General features: G+C 34.2%; 1 protein-coding gene across 5 annotated transcripts in view; it reads right to left on the minus strand.

The window, feature by feature from the left end:
- The window catches only part of Ae2 (Anion exchanger 2), a 141653-nt gene that overhangs the window by 82927 nt on the left and 43076 nt on the right, over positions 1–15650 (minus strand). Inside the window, exons 1-2 of one of the 5 annotated variants that reach the window (XM_069039421.1) lie at positions 10809–10911; positions 9888–10083 (exon numbers count right to left, since the gene is read on the minus strand). The exons of 3 other annotated variants lie outside the window; for them this stretch is intronic. In XM_069039421.1, coding sequence (XP_068895522.1) covers positions 9888–9980 — 93 coding nt within the window. In that variant the 5' untranslated portion in view covers positions 9981–10083; positions 10809–10911. Of the gene's footprint in view, positions 1–9887; positions 10084–10808; positions 10912–15650 lie in introns of those variants that run through there. One more of the 5 variants, XM_069039452.1, reaches the window with a different exon arrangement.

A 15650-nucleotide genomic window follows, 5' to 3' on the forward strand; every position in this document is an offset into this window, starting at 1 on the left:
AAAAAATGTTTTAAATAAGACAATTTTTGTCACAGTATGACGTTAATAGACGCCAGAACAACAAAATTACGTATAGGCAAATAATAATAGGTGTAAGCGATTTTTTTGAATACAACAGTATGTACGTGGAGATAATTCAGAATTAATAACACACAGGTGCTCCAAAATTCGTGGAACAACTCAAAATTAGGAGAAAAATAATAAATACATACTTTTATATATTTTATATTTGAGGATATGGGGGCTCAAAAGGTGCAACTTTGATCTCTCTTTATTTTAAATATTAAAAAAGATTTAAAAAGATATGGGGGCTCAAAAGATGCAACTTTGATCTCTCTTTATTTTAAATATTAAAAGATTTAAAAAGAGAACAATTGTATTGATAACATAATTACAAAGATTTTGACTATTTGTTTTTTACAAGCTAGTGTAATTCCGAATGGTAGGTGATCAGAATTGCAATTATTTACTTCTTTATTTACAGTATTTCCAAGAAGTGATTTTATGTCTGTTTTACCTTAAATAACATATGGCAACATGACTTTGATTGTTCTTTCTTATTGCCGTGGATACAACAAAAATTAAATATCTGCAGATTATTGGGATAAATCAAAAATGTTGCCACATTTAGTGTAACAAATAAAGGCTTTGCTATTTCCATTGAAACACCACCTATTGATTGTCAGTTTGGCAACGCGGCAAAAATGTTTACTAATTTTTTTTGACTATTATTGCCAATCTTGATTTTTATATTAATTATAGAATGCACGTTGAGTCGACGAGATTAATAATTGCTAAATATTTAGTTAGGTAATTGATTTATATGACGTATAGTCGAAATGTTTTGGATATGAATTGTCAAACTCAAGGTTGCTTGAAGCTTATGATTGAACTGTACATTAGTGAGATCTGTCATAAATTCCAATAACCTTATTGGCGCGTTTAGTTACTTTTGCTGGTAGTGCCAACTTAACGACAAGTCCCCAATCCACATCCATAACGTTCCAGCTATACTTATTGTGACAATGCTTTGCTTTGACATTTCAGATACTAGAAAATGTCAAAATTTCAAATTCTCACTAAAAGCCGTTTTACAATCAAAATCGAACCTGTTACACATTGCTAAATTTTAGAAAAAATCAAATCAAGATGTTGTTTCAATAAAAATGGCAGAGCCTATAATCGATTCACGATGAATGTGGATAAGGGGTGGCTGTGATTTATTTTTATCATGTTGGATAAACTGACTCAATTTTATATTTTTTTCCCGTCAGGCATATGACATGATTGTTCCGACATTCAAATTTGAACAATGTTGTCTAATTTAATTTGACTAAAAAATTAGGGATAGAAAACGAATGTATACAGTTTTCCATTATAGTATTGCCAATTTGACAATTCGAATGTCAGATTTTTTTTTCTGTGTAAATCAGATCGTCTTAACAACCTATTTGATTGGTAACTAAGAAAATGTAATGGACGGGGCAGATAAAATGTTACGTTGTCCTTAGTATAGTACCTATGTTATTATGTACTATTCCGGACATGGAATCTTGGCCAACATTTTTTAGACATTTCTAAAAAAAAAATGATGTAAACCAACCATTAGTGTCATTAACAGATGACAATTATTAAAAATCACTTTGAAGTTTTTTTGTGACATCAAAAAAGCAGGGAAATGGCATTATCGAGTCAAAAGTTGGGTTATATTCAATAAAGGCCAGTTCACACATATTCGTCAGTTAAATGTCAGTTGTGGCCAAGATTCCGTGTCCGGAATAGTACATATGTTAGGTACCCTTTTACGGCGACGTCATTATCTAGTACTATGGCGGACAATAAATTTAGGCCGGCCTGTCATTGAGTGGACATCAAAATGTGAAGCTGGCATTATGTTCAACTAACCCCATTTTTGATTTTTGTCATTCTTGTCATCGTGACAGCGATAATCAAAATTAAAATTGGGAAAAGAAGCGTGCACCAGAGAGAAGTGCTACTACAAATCAGTTATGCTAGTGCGTCATGATCTGTAAGTTACGAAAAAGGCGAAGGAAACGCCAAACAGCTTGAAAACCTTCAGTTTGACAAACTGACACATCAGTCATAATGACAATAAATGGTCGCTTGCATTGACTTTTTTGAAATGTCAGAAATTTGCCGGCCTAAATTTATTGTCCGCCATACTAACTTAACTACTACTTAACATACTAACGTATGTTTGAGCTAGAATCAGAAACAAATTTGAATTGATCATAAATAAGTACATATTATGTTTCAAATTTGTTGACCATTGCTTCGAATTGCTTTTACTCAATGTGATAAGTGAAAGAAATTAAAAATTATCAAAATGACAGGAGCATAAAATAACCACAATGTAACCAACAATAAATAAACGTGCCGTTTTTTTTTTGTTTTTTCTGTCTCTGTCGTTTCAGTAGAGAGAAAGCGAGGAAGGAAATCGTGACATCACCTCAAAAGGGTAAAAATTGGACTATCAATTTCTATTAGCGAATTTTATTTGTTCTCTAGCTACCACCAACAATGTTTACCAGATGTCATAGCCATCCCTTATCCACATTCATCATGAATCGATTATATAGGCCATATCTTCTATAAAAAAGAACTGATTTTTATTAACATTTTTACCTCATATTTTTTGACTACTTAACGTACTGTTAAGCTGTTCGCAAATTTTGGAACACCTGTATAAAAATCTGCAAAAACAATTGCGGGTTGCCATTAAAAAAAAGGAGCTAAAACAGAAAGGGGCCGGTAAAATTAAAATTATCGGAAAAGATGTATGTATTTCTTTTTATAATAAATTATGTTAAATTATAAATTATTAATTAATTAATGTTGAGCCAAATATACCTGACACTATAGCAAATATAAAACAAAAGTCTTTACATGGGAGATATTTTAAAGAGCTAGAACAGCCAGAAATTAATATTCAAGCTTCTCATGCATGGCTTAAAAAATCAAATATTCATCCTGAGACTGAGGGTTTTATATTTGCAATACAAGATCGTGTTATAAATACAAGAAATTATAAAAAACACATATGCGGTTTACAATCGATCATTGATAAATGTAGGATTTGCGGAACTAAAGGGGAAACCACAGTTTTAACTGACATTCACATTCAGCATAACAGACCAGACATTATTATTTTAAATAAACAACAAAAGCAAGCATATCTTTTAGATATAGCTGTTCCAAATTCACACAATATAACACAGACATATAATACAAAAATTAATAAATATTTAGAGCTCTCCGTTGCTATGAGAAATCTTTGGTGTTTAGAAAAAAAATCGATTTTACCATTTATAATTTCAGCAACAGGAATAGTACCGCAATCTCTTTTTAAAAATTTAAAAATTTTGGACTTAGAAAACACATTGGTGGGCAAAATTGCCGTGCCGCCGGGTGGAGGTGGGATACGAATTAATAAAAACTTTCCTATCTTAGTTCTTTTCGAAAAGCTCAACGGAAAAGAAAATATTTCCGTTATTCCAAACTTTTGGTCTTCACTGTTACACATTTTGTTTCCTCCATAGACTTGGTCCGTCGGAAAATAAATCATACCGTGCGATCCTTTTAGCTATTTACGTTACAAGACCGGTAGTAACGTTTTTATGGATGAGCTAGTGAATTACAGGTCGAGCCCGATAGGGCGAGACTTGTAAACCAGCGAGGCCATAATGCGTCTACCGGTCGTGTGACGTACAAGGTTTTTTAGTATACTGAGACAATTATTAAAAGAAAATAAATTTAAATAAAAAAATTTGGCTCTGAAAAAAATTGCTATGCCTTGTTACTATGATAACAAACGATTCATCAAAATTCAGTCTGTCGAAGTTTTTCATGTTTTTCATGCAGAAGTCAAGTTTTCTTCCCAAACCACCTTTTGGAGAAGATAGATAGTGCGCGATCAAACTTATTGCCTCAAAAATCATCGGGAAGTTATTCGACAGAGTACAGGTTGTTCTACAATTATTGGAGAATACGAAATAAAGTTGTTTGGATTGATCAAAGGGTAATGCTTGCCTTTAGAAAACCATTTCAATAATATAAGTAATTGTACATTTAATTTTTATATAAATAAAATCCAATAAATCTGACAAATTATTTGACATTTCCTACCGGCCGCCGTGGAAAGTAAAACGGACTAGACCATAAACATGTGTCTACCGGACTCGTCGTCAAGGCAGTAGACACTGCTACCAGCACAGTATAGGTACTAAAAAATTTATAAATTAGAGCGGGCTATGAATTTTAAAATAGGTTGCTTACTAACTATCGTCAATTTGTTTTAAAATTTAAATTGACAAAGTGACGTTTCAAAATGTTTGATTTAGTACATAACATTTTTTTCACTGGTGAACAAAAAGAGAATGGCGAATGGAAGTATTCTGTAGGGCACTGCGTTAACGATTTTCAAAACACATTCCCTAATTTTCCTGTAAATTACCAAAAATTGGTCCAACAAATTTATAAATGTGTTGGGACTCTTGGTCGAAAAACCGGTAGCGGAGCACCCAAAAAAAGAATTCCTGAGATTGTGGCACATGTTTCAGCAAGAATGAAGCAGTCTTCTAAAAAACCTCCCCGCAGGTTAGCCCAAGAGATGGACCTCTCAAATGGAATTTGTCACAAAATATTAAAACAAGATTAAAATCTTCATTCCTATAAAATTACCGTCGTTCAAGAGCTGCTCCCACGAGATTTTCCTACGCGAATAAGATACTGTCAGTGGTTTTTGAATCAAATAAAAATTTTAATTTGTAACGCAAATACACCCTCGCGACCGGGAATAGTTCCGTGACGCTCCGCTAGTACTATGGCGGCCAAAAAATTTCGGCCGTCATTTTTCCGTCATTTCAAAAAAATCGGTGTAGTCCATTCCTTATTGTCATTATGATTGATGTTTTTACTTGTCACTTTTGAAAGTCAAGCAAAATGCCATCGGTATCAAATTTTAATAAAATCAAAATAGTAACTCTTGCACAAAGAGGAATGTCCCAAGCTCAGATTTCGATGGACCTTCGTATACCTAAAAGTACAATTTCGTCCATTCTTCAGAAATGGAGACAAAATGGAATGGAACTATTGAAAGACGCCAAGGCTCAGGGAGGCCTAGCACATTTACTGCAGAAGAAGATAATATGCTTCTCAATAGATTACGCAATAGCCCTTTTATGACGGCTGTTGAAGGGGTAAATACAAGCAAATACAACGGAAAGGAGCGGTCGATTTTCGGCAAACATATGGGCATGGATTTTAGTAGATAGACCTGGGCTAATGTTATCTCTAGAAGATCGGCTCAACAGTGATGTTTATGTTAGGATTCTTGAAGACGTGATGATGCCTTTAGTTTCAAGAATTTTTCCGAATTTTAACTTCATATTTCAACAAGACAATTGTTCAATGCATTCAGCACATAGGGTAGCAGAATGGTAGCATAAACGTTCTTGATTGGCCAAGTCGCAGTCCAGATTTTTGGTTCGTAATTTGCAACAACGACAAGTAATTCGGAATAGGGCAGAACTTTTAACTGCGATTACTAATGCATGGCAATCATTACATAGGAATTATCACAGAGATTTATGCATCTCCATCTCGCGTCGTGTAAGACGAGTTATTGACGCCAATGGAGCAATGACCAAGTATTGATTTTAAACTTCATTCATTTTATCTTTTGATTTAGCTAAGTACTTAAACAAAAATAAATGTTTCATTTCCTTGTCTTTGCCTTAATGTTTTTCGTTTGATTTTTTAAAAACTACGGCATACTCGTGTAATTTCCACGGTTCTCTGTTTGGTACTTTAATCCAAAAATAGCCGCAAGTCTGCCTCTAGTCTCTAGTGCCACTAGCGACTAGCGGTCGTGTGGTAATTGTGTAAGAGTGGAACTTGTCCTTTGTATTCACAAAATTTGAACTGATGGACTGAATGACAGATTGTCAAAATGACAATAACGATAACAAAGCGAGGTTATTGGTGCTTAAGGGTAGTTTACACTTCATGTCAGGGCCTTGAAAGTGACGGACGAAATTTTTTGGCCGCAATAGTACGCTCTCGAGGGCGCCACTCCATCTACCCGGTGCGGCTCTCGCTCTTAGCCAGGATCTCGCCCATTGATCAAGTTTCCGCGCGCTGTTTTGCATGCCCTCAGGCCATCGGACGAGGGTATAAAAGAAATTGCATCCCCTTGATACATTTAACCGAGTACTGTGGCCAAACGCCTAGCGCGACACTTTACATTCGGAAGGTCCCGGGTTCTAACCCCGGTGCCGCCTGACCAGGTGTGGGTTTCTTTCAGAGGTTTCCCCACACCATCACATCGTGGTATATCTCATATCATAGATAAGGCGAATGCTGTATCAGTATCAACCTCTAAGTACCTACCACCTTCCTTCCGCACCCATCCTCACCGTACCCATCCCGAATTTTCCCGTCAGTGTGGGTGAAAAGGCTCTGGAAAGCCTCAGCAGCCCGCCCCCCTCCGGGGGGAATAAAAGATGTATCCTTTCTTTCTTTCTTGATACATTTAACCGAGTACTGTGGCCAAACGCCTAGCGCGACACTTTACATTCGGAAGGTCCCGGGTTCTTACCCCAGTGCCGCCTGACCAGGTGTGGGTTTTTTTCAGAGGTTTCCCCACACCATCACATCGTGGTATGTCTCATATCACAGATAAAGCGAATGCTGGGTCAGTATCAACCTCTCAGTACCTACCACCTTCCTTCCGCACCCATCCTCACCGTACCCATCTCGAATATTCCCGTCAATGTGGCTGAAAAGGCTCTGGAAAGCCTCAGCAGCCCGCCCCCCTCCGGGGGGAATGAGAGATGTATCCTCTCTCTCTCTTCTCCAGCAGCACCCTCTGTCGTCACTGGTCTTCTCCGAATCTTAAGCAAGCCGACAAGTTGATACTGCGTTTACCCGGACATCACGAACCCTCTTTTTCGAAGGCATCACCAGGTCCCCCTGACGACACCTCCGTGGAAGCTTTTGTTTTCAAATCATTTTGTACTTTCATAATCAATATAATTATACATTTGAAAGCATCCTACAAATTTAGATTATTTCTGGGCAAATTTTAATGCATGTAACACTATAACCGTTAAAATGTTGGAAAATGCATTTGAAATATGCAAAGGAGGGTTAACACGGTATTCGTATTATGTATAATGATTTTAAAATGTACTTCATTATTTCTGGCACAATATAAAAAAGAATAAAGTCCTTGTTTTACAGTACGTTGATAATTAAAATCGTTTAAACATTAATTCAATTTCAAGTGCAATTTATAGCACAAGAAGAAATTAATTTACAATAGGTTCGACAAAGGCCAGAAGGTAATGAAATTCATTCGCGTCTTTCATAGCTAATTGGTGTGAAAATTTACTGACATTTAGAAACAGCGTTTCGATGGTTCATTTTAAATCACATAGAATTACATATATTGATCAGAATAAACAAAATTCTGAAGGATTAAAGCAATTTATCAGATGCTATCCATTGCTTCTGACTATACATACGAGTATTTTCATTTTAAACATTTTTCATCGTGACGATTCATTATAATGAGTCAATATTTTTAACATTAAGATGCGTGTTCAACATTCAGTTAAGATCCTAATATCTCAATTTTGTAACATTATTCAAAAGCCATATTTTATTACCATGTTAACGATGTTTGTCGTCAAAACCAAGTGCTATTTTAAAAGGAGATTTCATTTAGTTGGTAAATAATAATATTTATACATTTTTCTAATATCTATTACATATAATCAAAGCATTCACAATAAACACAATGTGATACATATCGCAGCCCAATATGCCAACAAATGTCAAATAATTTAAATAATAGATAAGTACATAATTTAAAGTATCTATTTCTTGCCGCACAGAAAGGAACTTTTGTGCAGATAATACAGATACCATTGACAAATATAGGTTTTGTAATAATAAAAAAACACTGGTGGCTATAAAGATATTCACTGTATCAGACCGTTTGAATAAAAAAATTTGTAAAGACCGTAAACGAGAATTCACTATGAGGTCGTTGAAATGCTGGAAATATTGTTTTTTTTTTCAACTCATCTCGGGGTGTATATGTTACAGTAAGAGTGCAAAAAGGGTCAATGTGCGTGCACATCCACCGGCTTATGTGTACATTGACCAGCAGAACCGGTCAATGTGCATAAATTATCTCTTATATGTGTTACGGTAATAGTGCAAAAAGGGTCAATGTGAACATCCACCGCCTTATGTGTACATTGACCAGCAGAACCGGCCAATGTGCGTAAATTATCTCTTATATGCACTTTGACCGGTAAAGGTGTCCTTGTTCTTCTGGGAAATGTTTATTCCACTATTTAGTGAACTGTAGCAGGCTTCCGCAGATTAATTAATTTTAAGTACCTACTCAAATAAAAATGTAATTGATACTAAGATGATATAGGTCTATACCTGCAATGTATGTATGTAACATAAGAAACCATATTTTATGTCTAATAAAATATGGTTTCTTAAAAAACAACAAAATAACAAATTAAAATAGAAAATAAACTAAACATAAGGAACAACAATATACAATTTTATTAAGAAAATCAAATTACTATTTAGTAATACAGTACCAGTGAAGCCTTACAGTGGCACTTCTTTGTTTCTCATTTTCCGCTGCAACTGCATTTCTTAAAACCTTGCCCGCCCGTTAACAAAATCATTGATACGATTTCCCGGTTATTCTGCGTTGGCTTCAGTCGTATCCACTTTTACCATCCGCCCCTGGTAAATGTGCACACAATCCATGTTTGAAAGGTGAATGTATGAAACCCATGACTGAAAAAGATTGCTATGCACATTTACCAACGAAATCGGTCATTATGAACGTTTACCGGTAAATGTGTACATTCGCCTTCCTACACACTATTCCCGAAAGCGGCTTTGTCACGAATAACGAAAAAAAAAGAACATCAAAACGGTTAAAGGGTTAAAAAATTCCTCGGAATAGCAGTTTTAAGTTATAGCTTACAAATTTACGAGTAACATGTTGAAAACATCATAATGTTCCTATTAACTACGCCGACAGGTCGATCATAAAAGCTTCTCTGATCTCAACTCAAATTTGCTTAGCCGTGAGAAAATTTAAATTAAACTACAGACATCATGTACACTGATGGTTTCACAAACTAGCGCAGAGGGTATAAAATACATAATTACTTTTCAATCGCTTTTGAGTGCATTCAATATATCAATATACGAAAGTCGATCGCAACAACAAACAATTTGGCCATTTTTATCAGTTCCTGTTTGTAGGGCATGGAACATATCTACATATTGCATGTTAAATGTTAAAACACATTATTCTCTTTTAATATTATTATGAATAACAGTCACAAGTAGAGCCACAACTCACTGTAAAATAAGAGGTAGTCAGGGATAATGGGCAATATTCTAACAGAAAATACCACGAAATAACCTTTTGTCTAATGCTCTAATGGTATTTATTAAACAAATCAGTTTCTTTAAATTTTTATCTCTATATTTAAAAAATTGTTGAGTTCCTTTTAATTTGTTCCAAATAAACTTGGAGTAGTAATTACATCAAAAATTACAGTTTTTAATTTTTAATACACATTGTTAGGTAATAACATACTCCTTTATTAATACAGAAACTGAAAAGCCTGACAACGATAAGAGCAATTAGTTTAAGTTTTATTCGGATAAAAGAATCAAATGAAAATCTGACATTATCATCTCAGAATACTGTCACATAAACCGACGCATTTCTAATACAAAATATGTAATGTGAAAAAAAAAAGATTGTAAAACTACTCGTGAACTTATAATTTTTTATTTTATGACAATATTACCTGATGTCCAAAATTACGGAACCACTTCAGTAATTTATCTCTGGCCCTTTGTAATAACGACCTCTGTGTTGTAGAAGTTTTCTCAGTAGGCATAACAAAAATTTCATTATAACGGTTTTTGCAGTTTACGAAAAATGTCTTCTAACTTATTGCTCAGTAAAAAGTAATAATCAGTTTCGACACAAATTATTATTAACTGAGAATCAAAACAAATGCAAATAATATTTAAATAGGTATCTATTATGATTAGCGCGGATCTTATCCATACAAATGAAAAATAGAACAAAGCTCTATTTTCGTGACAAAAGGAATGCCTCAATGAAATGAGGACGTTGAACAAATAGATAGGTTTTATTTAGATGAAACTTATAATCGAGTTAAAGAGTCCACTTTTTTAATAAATTTAAGTGCCTCTGGGAATTTTAAATATTTAAGGCTTCACTAGACTTGATTAAAATTCAGTGAACAGGGAAATAAACTGGCTTCTGTTGGTAGGTAATTAAACCTGAAAGACTTATCTAGTGAAGTAAATTTAATTTTTCATCGGAAATTTTGGTGGATGCGCCGGTTCCAAAATATCAATTTATTACCAGTTAGTCAAAAAATCAGATGATCTTGAGCTGAATTAGAGCCATTTATGGAACTCCAATGATATCAACGTCGCTAGAAATAAAAGTTCAAATTAACAGTTGATTCTTCAGCTGGAATTACTGAAGTTTCTGTTACAGTTTTCGGCCAATATCAAAAACTATACAAAAGTTATGCAGAGATTTTTTTGTTTGGAAAAGAAATAATCCCCAAAAAATTAATATACTCGTACATCACACATTAGTGTACAAAAATATAAATATTATTTGCATTTAATCGCGAAAATTTTATAGTACATGTTAAGGATAATATGTCGGCGGAATGGGTTCATACACAGCTAGGAGATCGCAAGTGTCGCGATTTAAAAATTACGCCAAGGTGTATGGTCACGCGAGAGATGTACAACGATAACGATGGCGGCAGTGAATGAAGCGAGCACCGCGGCCGGCAAAATCCGCCGAGCACTGACCTAGTCGGACCTAGTGCGGCAGGAATCCTTCCGATCCTAGTCTCAGGATGGGTCGATACGAGCCTGTCGCGCATGCAGTTCGCCCCCAATCGCTTCACAGTCAAGGTCATTATCAATGACATTTCCTTCTGCATTTTTAATTGGCAAGAATACTTGCTTCATCACATGATTAAAGATGCATCCAACACCTTGATAAAGTGCAATGAATTCCCGCTGTTGACATTTGGAATTATTTCGACAGAGCAGTGTCTGTTCATCTGTTCAGTGCAAAGTAACTTTAACAGCTAGTGCAACTTTGATTGCTGCATACGTTACAGCTCAAGCTTAGTCGGTCAGTTCTGAATTTTGCAAATTCTTGTTTTTAAATTAGTCGATCCGGTTTATCACAACTGGTTTTCAAGTGTAATGCATGGGTGAACGATCCGTGTTCTTTCGACATACGTGAAACGCTTGCAAATTGTAACTAGGTTATTAATTAGTAACCCTGGTGGGCCAGCCGGCTTGTCCACAATAAAACTTGTTTAAAATTGAATGTTTCTGGTTTCAATATACAACAGTGCAGGTAAAAAACAAATATTGACGGCATTATTCGTTTGCGGAAAAGGATCACACTAGGGGAAATATTGTCTTTATACCAAAAAGGTTGTTGAAGTTACCTGTCGCATGTTTATTTTTAATTCGTTTATTGTTGATGTTAAGTGAAATTACATACCTATAATCCTTGGCAAAAAAAATAGAGTTGAGGCGTATTATACAGGGTGCGTCTGCTTAAACTTTATATTTGAATATCTTCGTTATTTTAAATGACTGCTCAATGATATTTAGTCTTAATAAAGGCTGCATTGCCCTCTTGACATAGGCACTACAAAAATTAACAAGGATCTGGACAGAAGAGGAATATTCAAGAAAAAAATTAATGAAAAAAATTTATTTTCAGCATTTTCTAACATTATAACTTTTAACATGCATATCAAATGTTTCTGTGTAGATTTTCTGCCTAACAATCATCCTAGTGCTTATTATTGACCAATAAATTAATGTTAAATAAAGACAATTTTCAGACTTCATTCACCAGTGTGTATTTACGTAAAAAAGTACTTCACGGCTTACTGATTTACAAAAAAAAAAAAAACATAATTAATTTATTATTTGACAACGTCAAAGTAAAAAAGTTTGTGAAATCTTTGAAATAATCTTTTATACAAGATGTTGTTCTCACAGCAAGAGAAAATTAATATTATTTTTACGTATGGAGAGTGTCACAGGTGCTATCGAGCCGCAGCAAGAATTTTTCAGGCCCGTCAAGAAAATGATAAATTTTCCGAAATGAATATCAGATGAATTGTAAAGCTGTTTGAAGATACTGGCAGTGTTAAAGAATTGCCACGAGTAAGGGATGCACTCCCCAAAAATATTAACTTTCAAAATGCCGTTGTTGATTAGGTAACTGAAAATCCACACACAAGCACAAGAGCAGTAGCGGCTACACTGAATGTCTTACGTCTTACAAAGCACGATTATTAGAACTTTAAAGTCTTGGAAATTTCATCCATATGAAATGATCCTGCAACTGCAACTTCACGGAGTTTTTATTCCAGAATTGAAAGGTGTGTGGAAGTTAATGGTCGAAATAAATTTTGAGCATCATATTTAGTTATAATTATTTTGAGTACATTTTTTAAATTTTCTTTGGTGCTAATTGTGTTACATTGTTGAATTTATTGCAGATATTTTAATTGTTATTATTTAGGATGTGCTTAAATTATTTATTCACCTTCACCCGCTCTTTAAGCTTCACGCACCCACTTCCATAACAGCCACTTTTATAAATAAAAACAAAAAAAGGAGGGTACCGGGTAGCCCATGATTCATTGTTTAAAAAATAAAATTAATAACATTTAAATTCGTTTTATTGAAAACTTACTTTAAAATAGTTTAAGTAAATTTTTCCAGAGAAGACTGATCCCTAGGATGCAGACGTACCTACACCGGGGTTTGTACATACATACATATTTGAATTTTTATTGTATTTTACCGAATAGTTCAGAAATAAAAGAATTTTAAATAAGATAACAATGCCCCGTCAAATTGACGTATCTAAATTATTTGCTGAAAAATGAGTAATCTGTGAAACAAATTCGTAACAACTTTTTACGCATAAACTCTGTTTTGAACACAGCTGGAAAATTAGTTCTTTTTAACACTAATTTATTGCGTAGTCATCAGTAAAAGTGTAATAAAAACAATACAGGGAGATACAGAGGCCACAGCTGAATATGTTATACTCCGTAATCTGAGAAAAAGCCAAAAAAAGACAATTTTACTGCGGTTATTTTTCAAATAGCTCTGTATCCTTGCAGGTTTCGTTAACTTTTGTTAAGCACATGTCAAGAGGTCATTGAGATATATAATATTGCTAAATATTGTTTACCTTAATTGATAATTAAAAAAGATATTCGGATATAAAGTTTTAGTAGACGCACCCTGTATAAACAATAATATCTGCAATAAGTATTAATGAGGGCTAGAAACTAGGGTTGGTGTTGTAGGATGTAAATAATCGCAGTTGAGATGTTTACACAAGTCAATGATACAATAAAATCAGAAAACTACACCCATCAATAAACATGAATCTTAGATTTAACCCGCCATACGTCGCATCTTTTATGGTTACGCTATCGGTCGCGTATGTCTCATTTTAAAAGACTCTTAATATCAAAACACGTGATTTTTTTTTATTTGCACTTCGTTTCGTTAGCTGTGCTGTGAACTTCTTCAGAGCAATTATAAAACTAAAGAAACCAACAAGCAGCCGAAGCTAACATTCAATTATTGCTTTAGCTCAATTTCCAAAAATCACATATTTTTTAATTGGTACGGAGTGATCAAGAATGACTGAATCTGTTGGTAACAATGAAATTTGGCTAATTTTAAATTTACCATCAAAGGTTCATTTTTGTAATAGCATAAACATAACTGGCATAACCAGAAATGTTTTTAATGTGGTCTGAAGTTAAAAAATCCGCTCAGTGCCAATTACGAGACAAAAAACACTAGTACATTTCAATTGTTTCATCGCCAACACACTCAGTCATTGTTAATCACGCTGTATATACCGGATATCAACCACCAAACCTGGCCATAGGCACATTTAAAATTACACATATTAAAAAAATATTAGTTGCTATGAAATAGATTTGTTTAATGTCATATTGACAGCTGTAGTACAAACTACAATGCCATCAGGAAACTTTTGATGTAAACTCGGTACAGGTTGCAAAGACACACTTGTCATTTGCAACAGCGCTTTTATGGCATTAGTCATTTGAAATTACTTTAAAACTGTACTTATATGGAAAATATTCAACCCAAACTATGATTTTCTGGTCCCTTTGTGCCTTTATTTGGTTCAGAAATATGAAAAAAATGCTGTTGCAAATGACAAGTGTGTCTTTGCAACCTGTACCAAGTTTAGGTAAAATCTTATTATGTACACTTCTATTAAAAAAAAAGCGTACACGTATTGAGGGCTACTGTAAGTGGGGATAAAATTAATTAATCGTTTCCAAGACAACGTATTACTGACATTTTGTATGTATGTCAAATGTGTGAACACTGTTTTTTATAAATTTTTAAATTGTTGTTAGATTGTTGAGAGTTGCCTTTTTCCCCAAATTTGTGAATAAAAGTTTGAATTGTGTTTGTAGTAATTGGTAATACTTGCCTAATAAATAGGCAAATAAAACATTTACACACATTAAAATCTCTGAAGAATACATCGATCAAATCCAGCTATCATCACGGGTTTTGTTACAGGTTTCTAAGTAACAACAATTAAAAGATAGGTTTACGATATGGCAATCTAGCCAAAATTGTGCTCACTACTTGTACGCTTTTTTTTAAATAGAAGTGTACATTGTTTTAAAACAAGAACAAAACGCAAGACAGTTTTTTTTTATTACATAGTGCGTCTGTGAAGATCAGAATTGCTTTGTATATCTTTGTATATACGTATCCTATTGCTAAGTCGACGAATTCATAAACAAGTAGGTTAAGCTATTTGAAAAATCGAAACCCCTCGATAACTTGTCAGATCGTAGTTTGAAGAGCAAGACTACCGAAAAAGAATAACAAATTAAGTTAAGATTTTTTCAAAAAGTTCTAATTTAACATTACATGTAGCGCGCAGTAAATTACAGTTTTATCCGATGAAGGTACCCAAAACCGCTTGCGTGAACTGCCCCGATAATTATGAAATGTAAATACATACATACAAAAAAAAACAAAAAAACACCCGACGTTCATTGAATTAATATTGGCCGTTTCCAGTGATTTTCAAATTGCTCTTGTACCCACACGATTAAACTTTTTTTGAAGAACCCTCATTTGCGGATCAATTACAGGTTTAAATATATACCACATTCTGTGAGACACCCTATATAATATTGAGCTGTGTGAAGTGGGCATTATCGTTTTTCTCTTTACTTCTCTGTGGCTTCGCGTAATCGAAAAATAAGTTCTGCGCAACAAAAATGTGACTCATTGTAGAACCGTTTGGAACACAAATATCCAGCAATTCACTCAACCAATCCACACCGTATTAACCCTTGCTTAGTTTCTGGATCACGCTGATATATCCATCCAGGTTTCATCATCGATTATTGTCCAACAGAAATAAGTGTGAACACTTGACTCGCATTACTGAT

This window comes from Tenebrio molitor, chromosome 1 (assembly GCF_963966145.1).
Source record: "Tenebrio molitor chromosome 1, icTenMoli1.1, whole genome shotgun sequence".
NCBI lineage: Eukaryota > Metazoa > Arthropoda > Insecta > Coleoptera > Tenebrionidae > Tenebrio > Tenebrio molitor.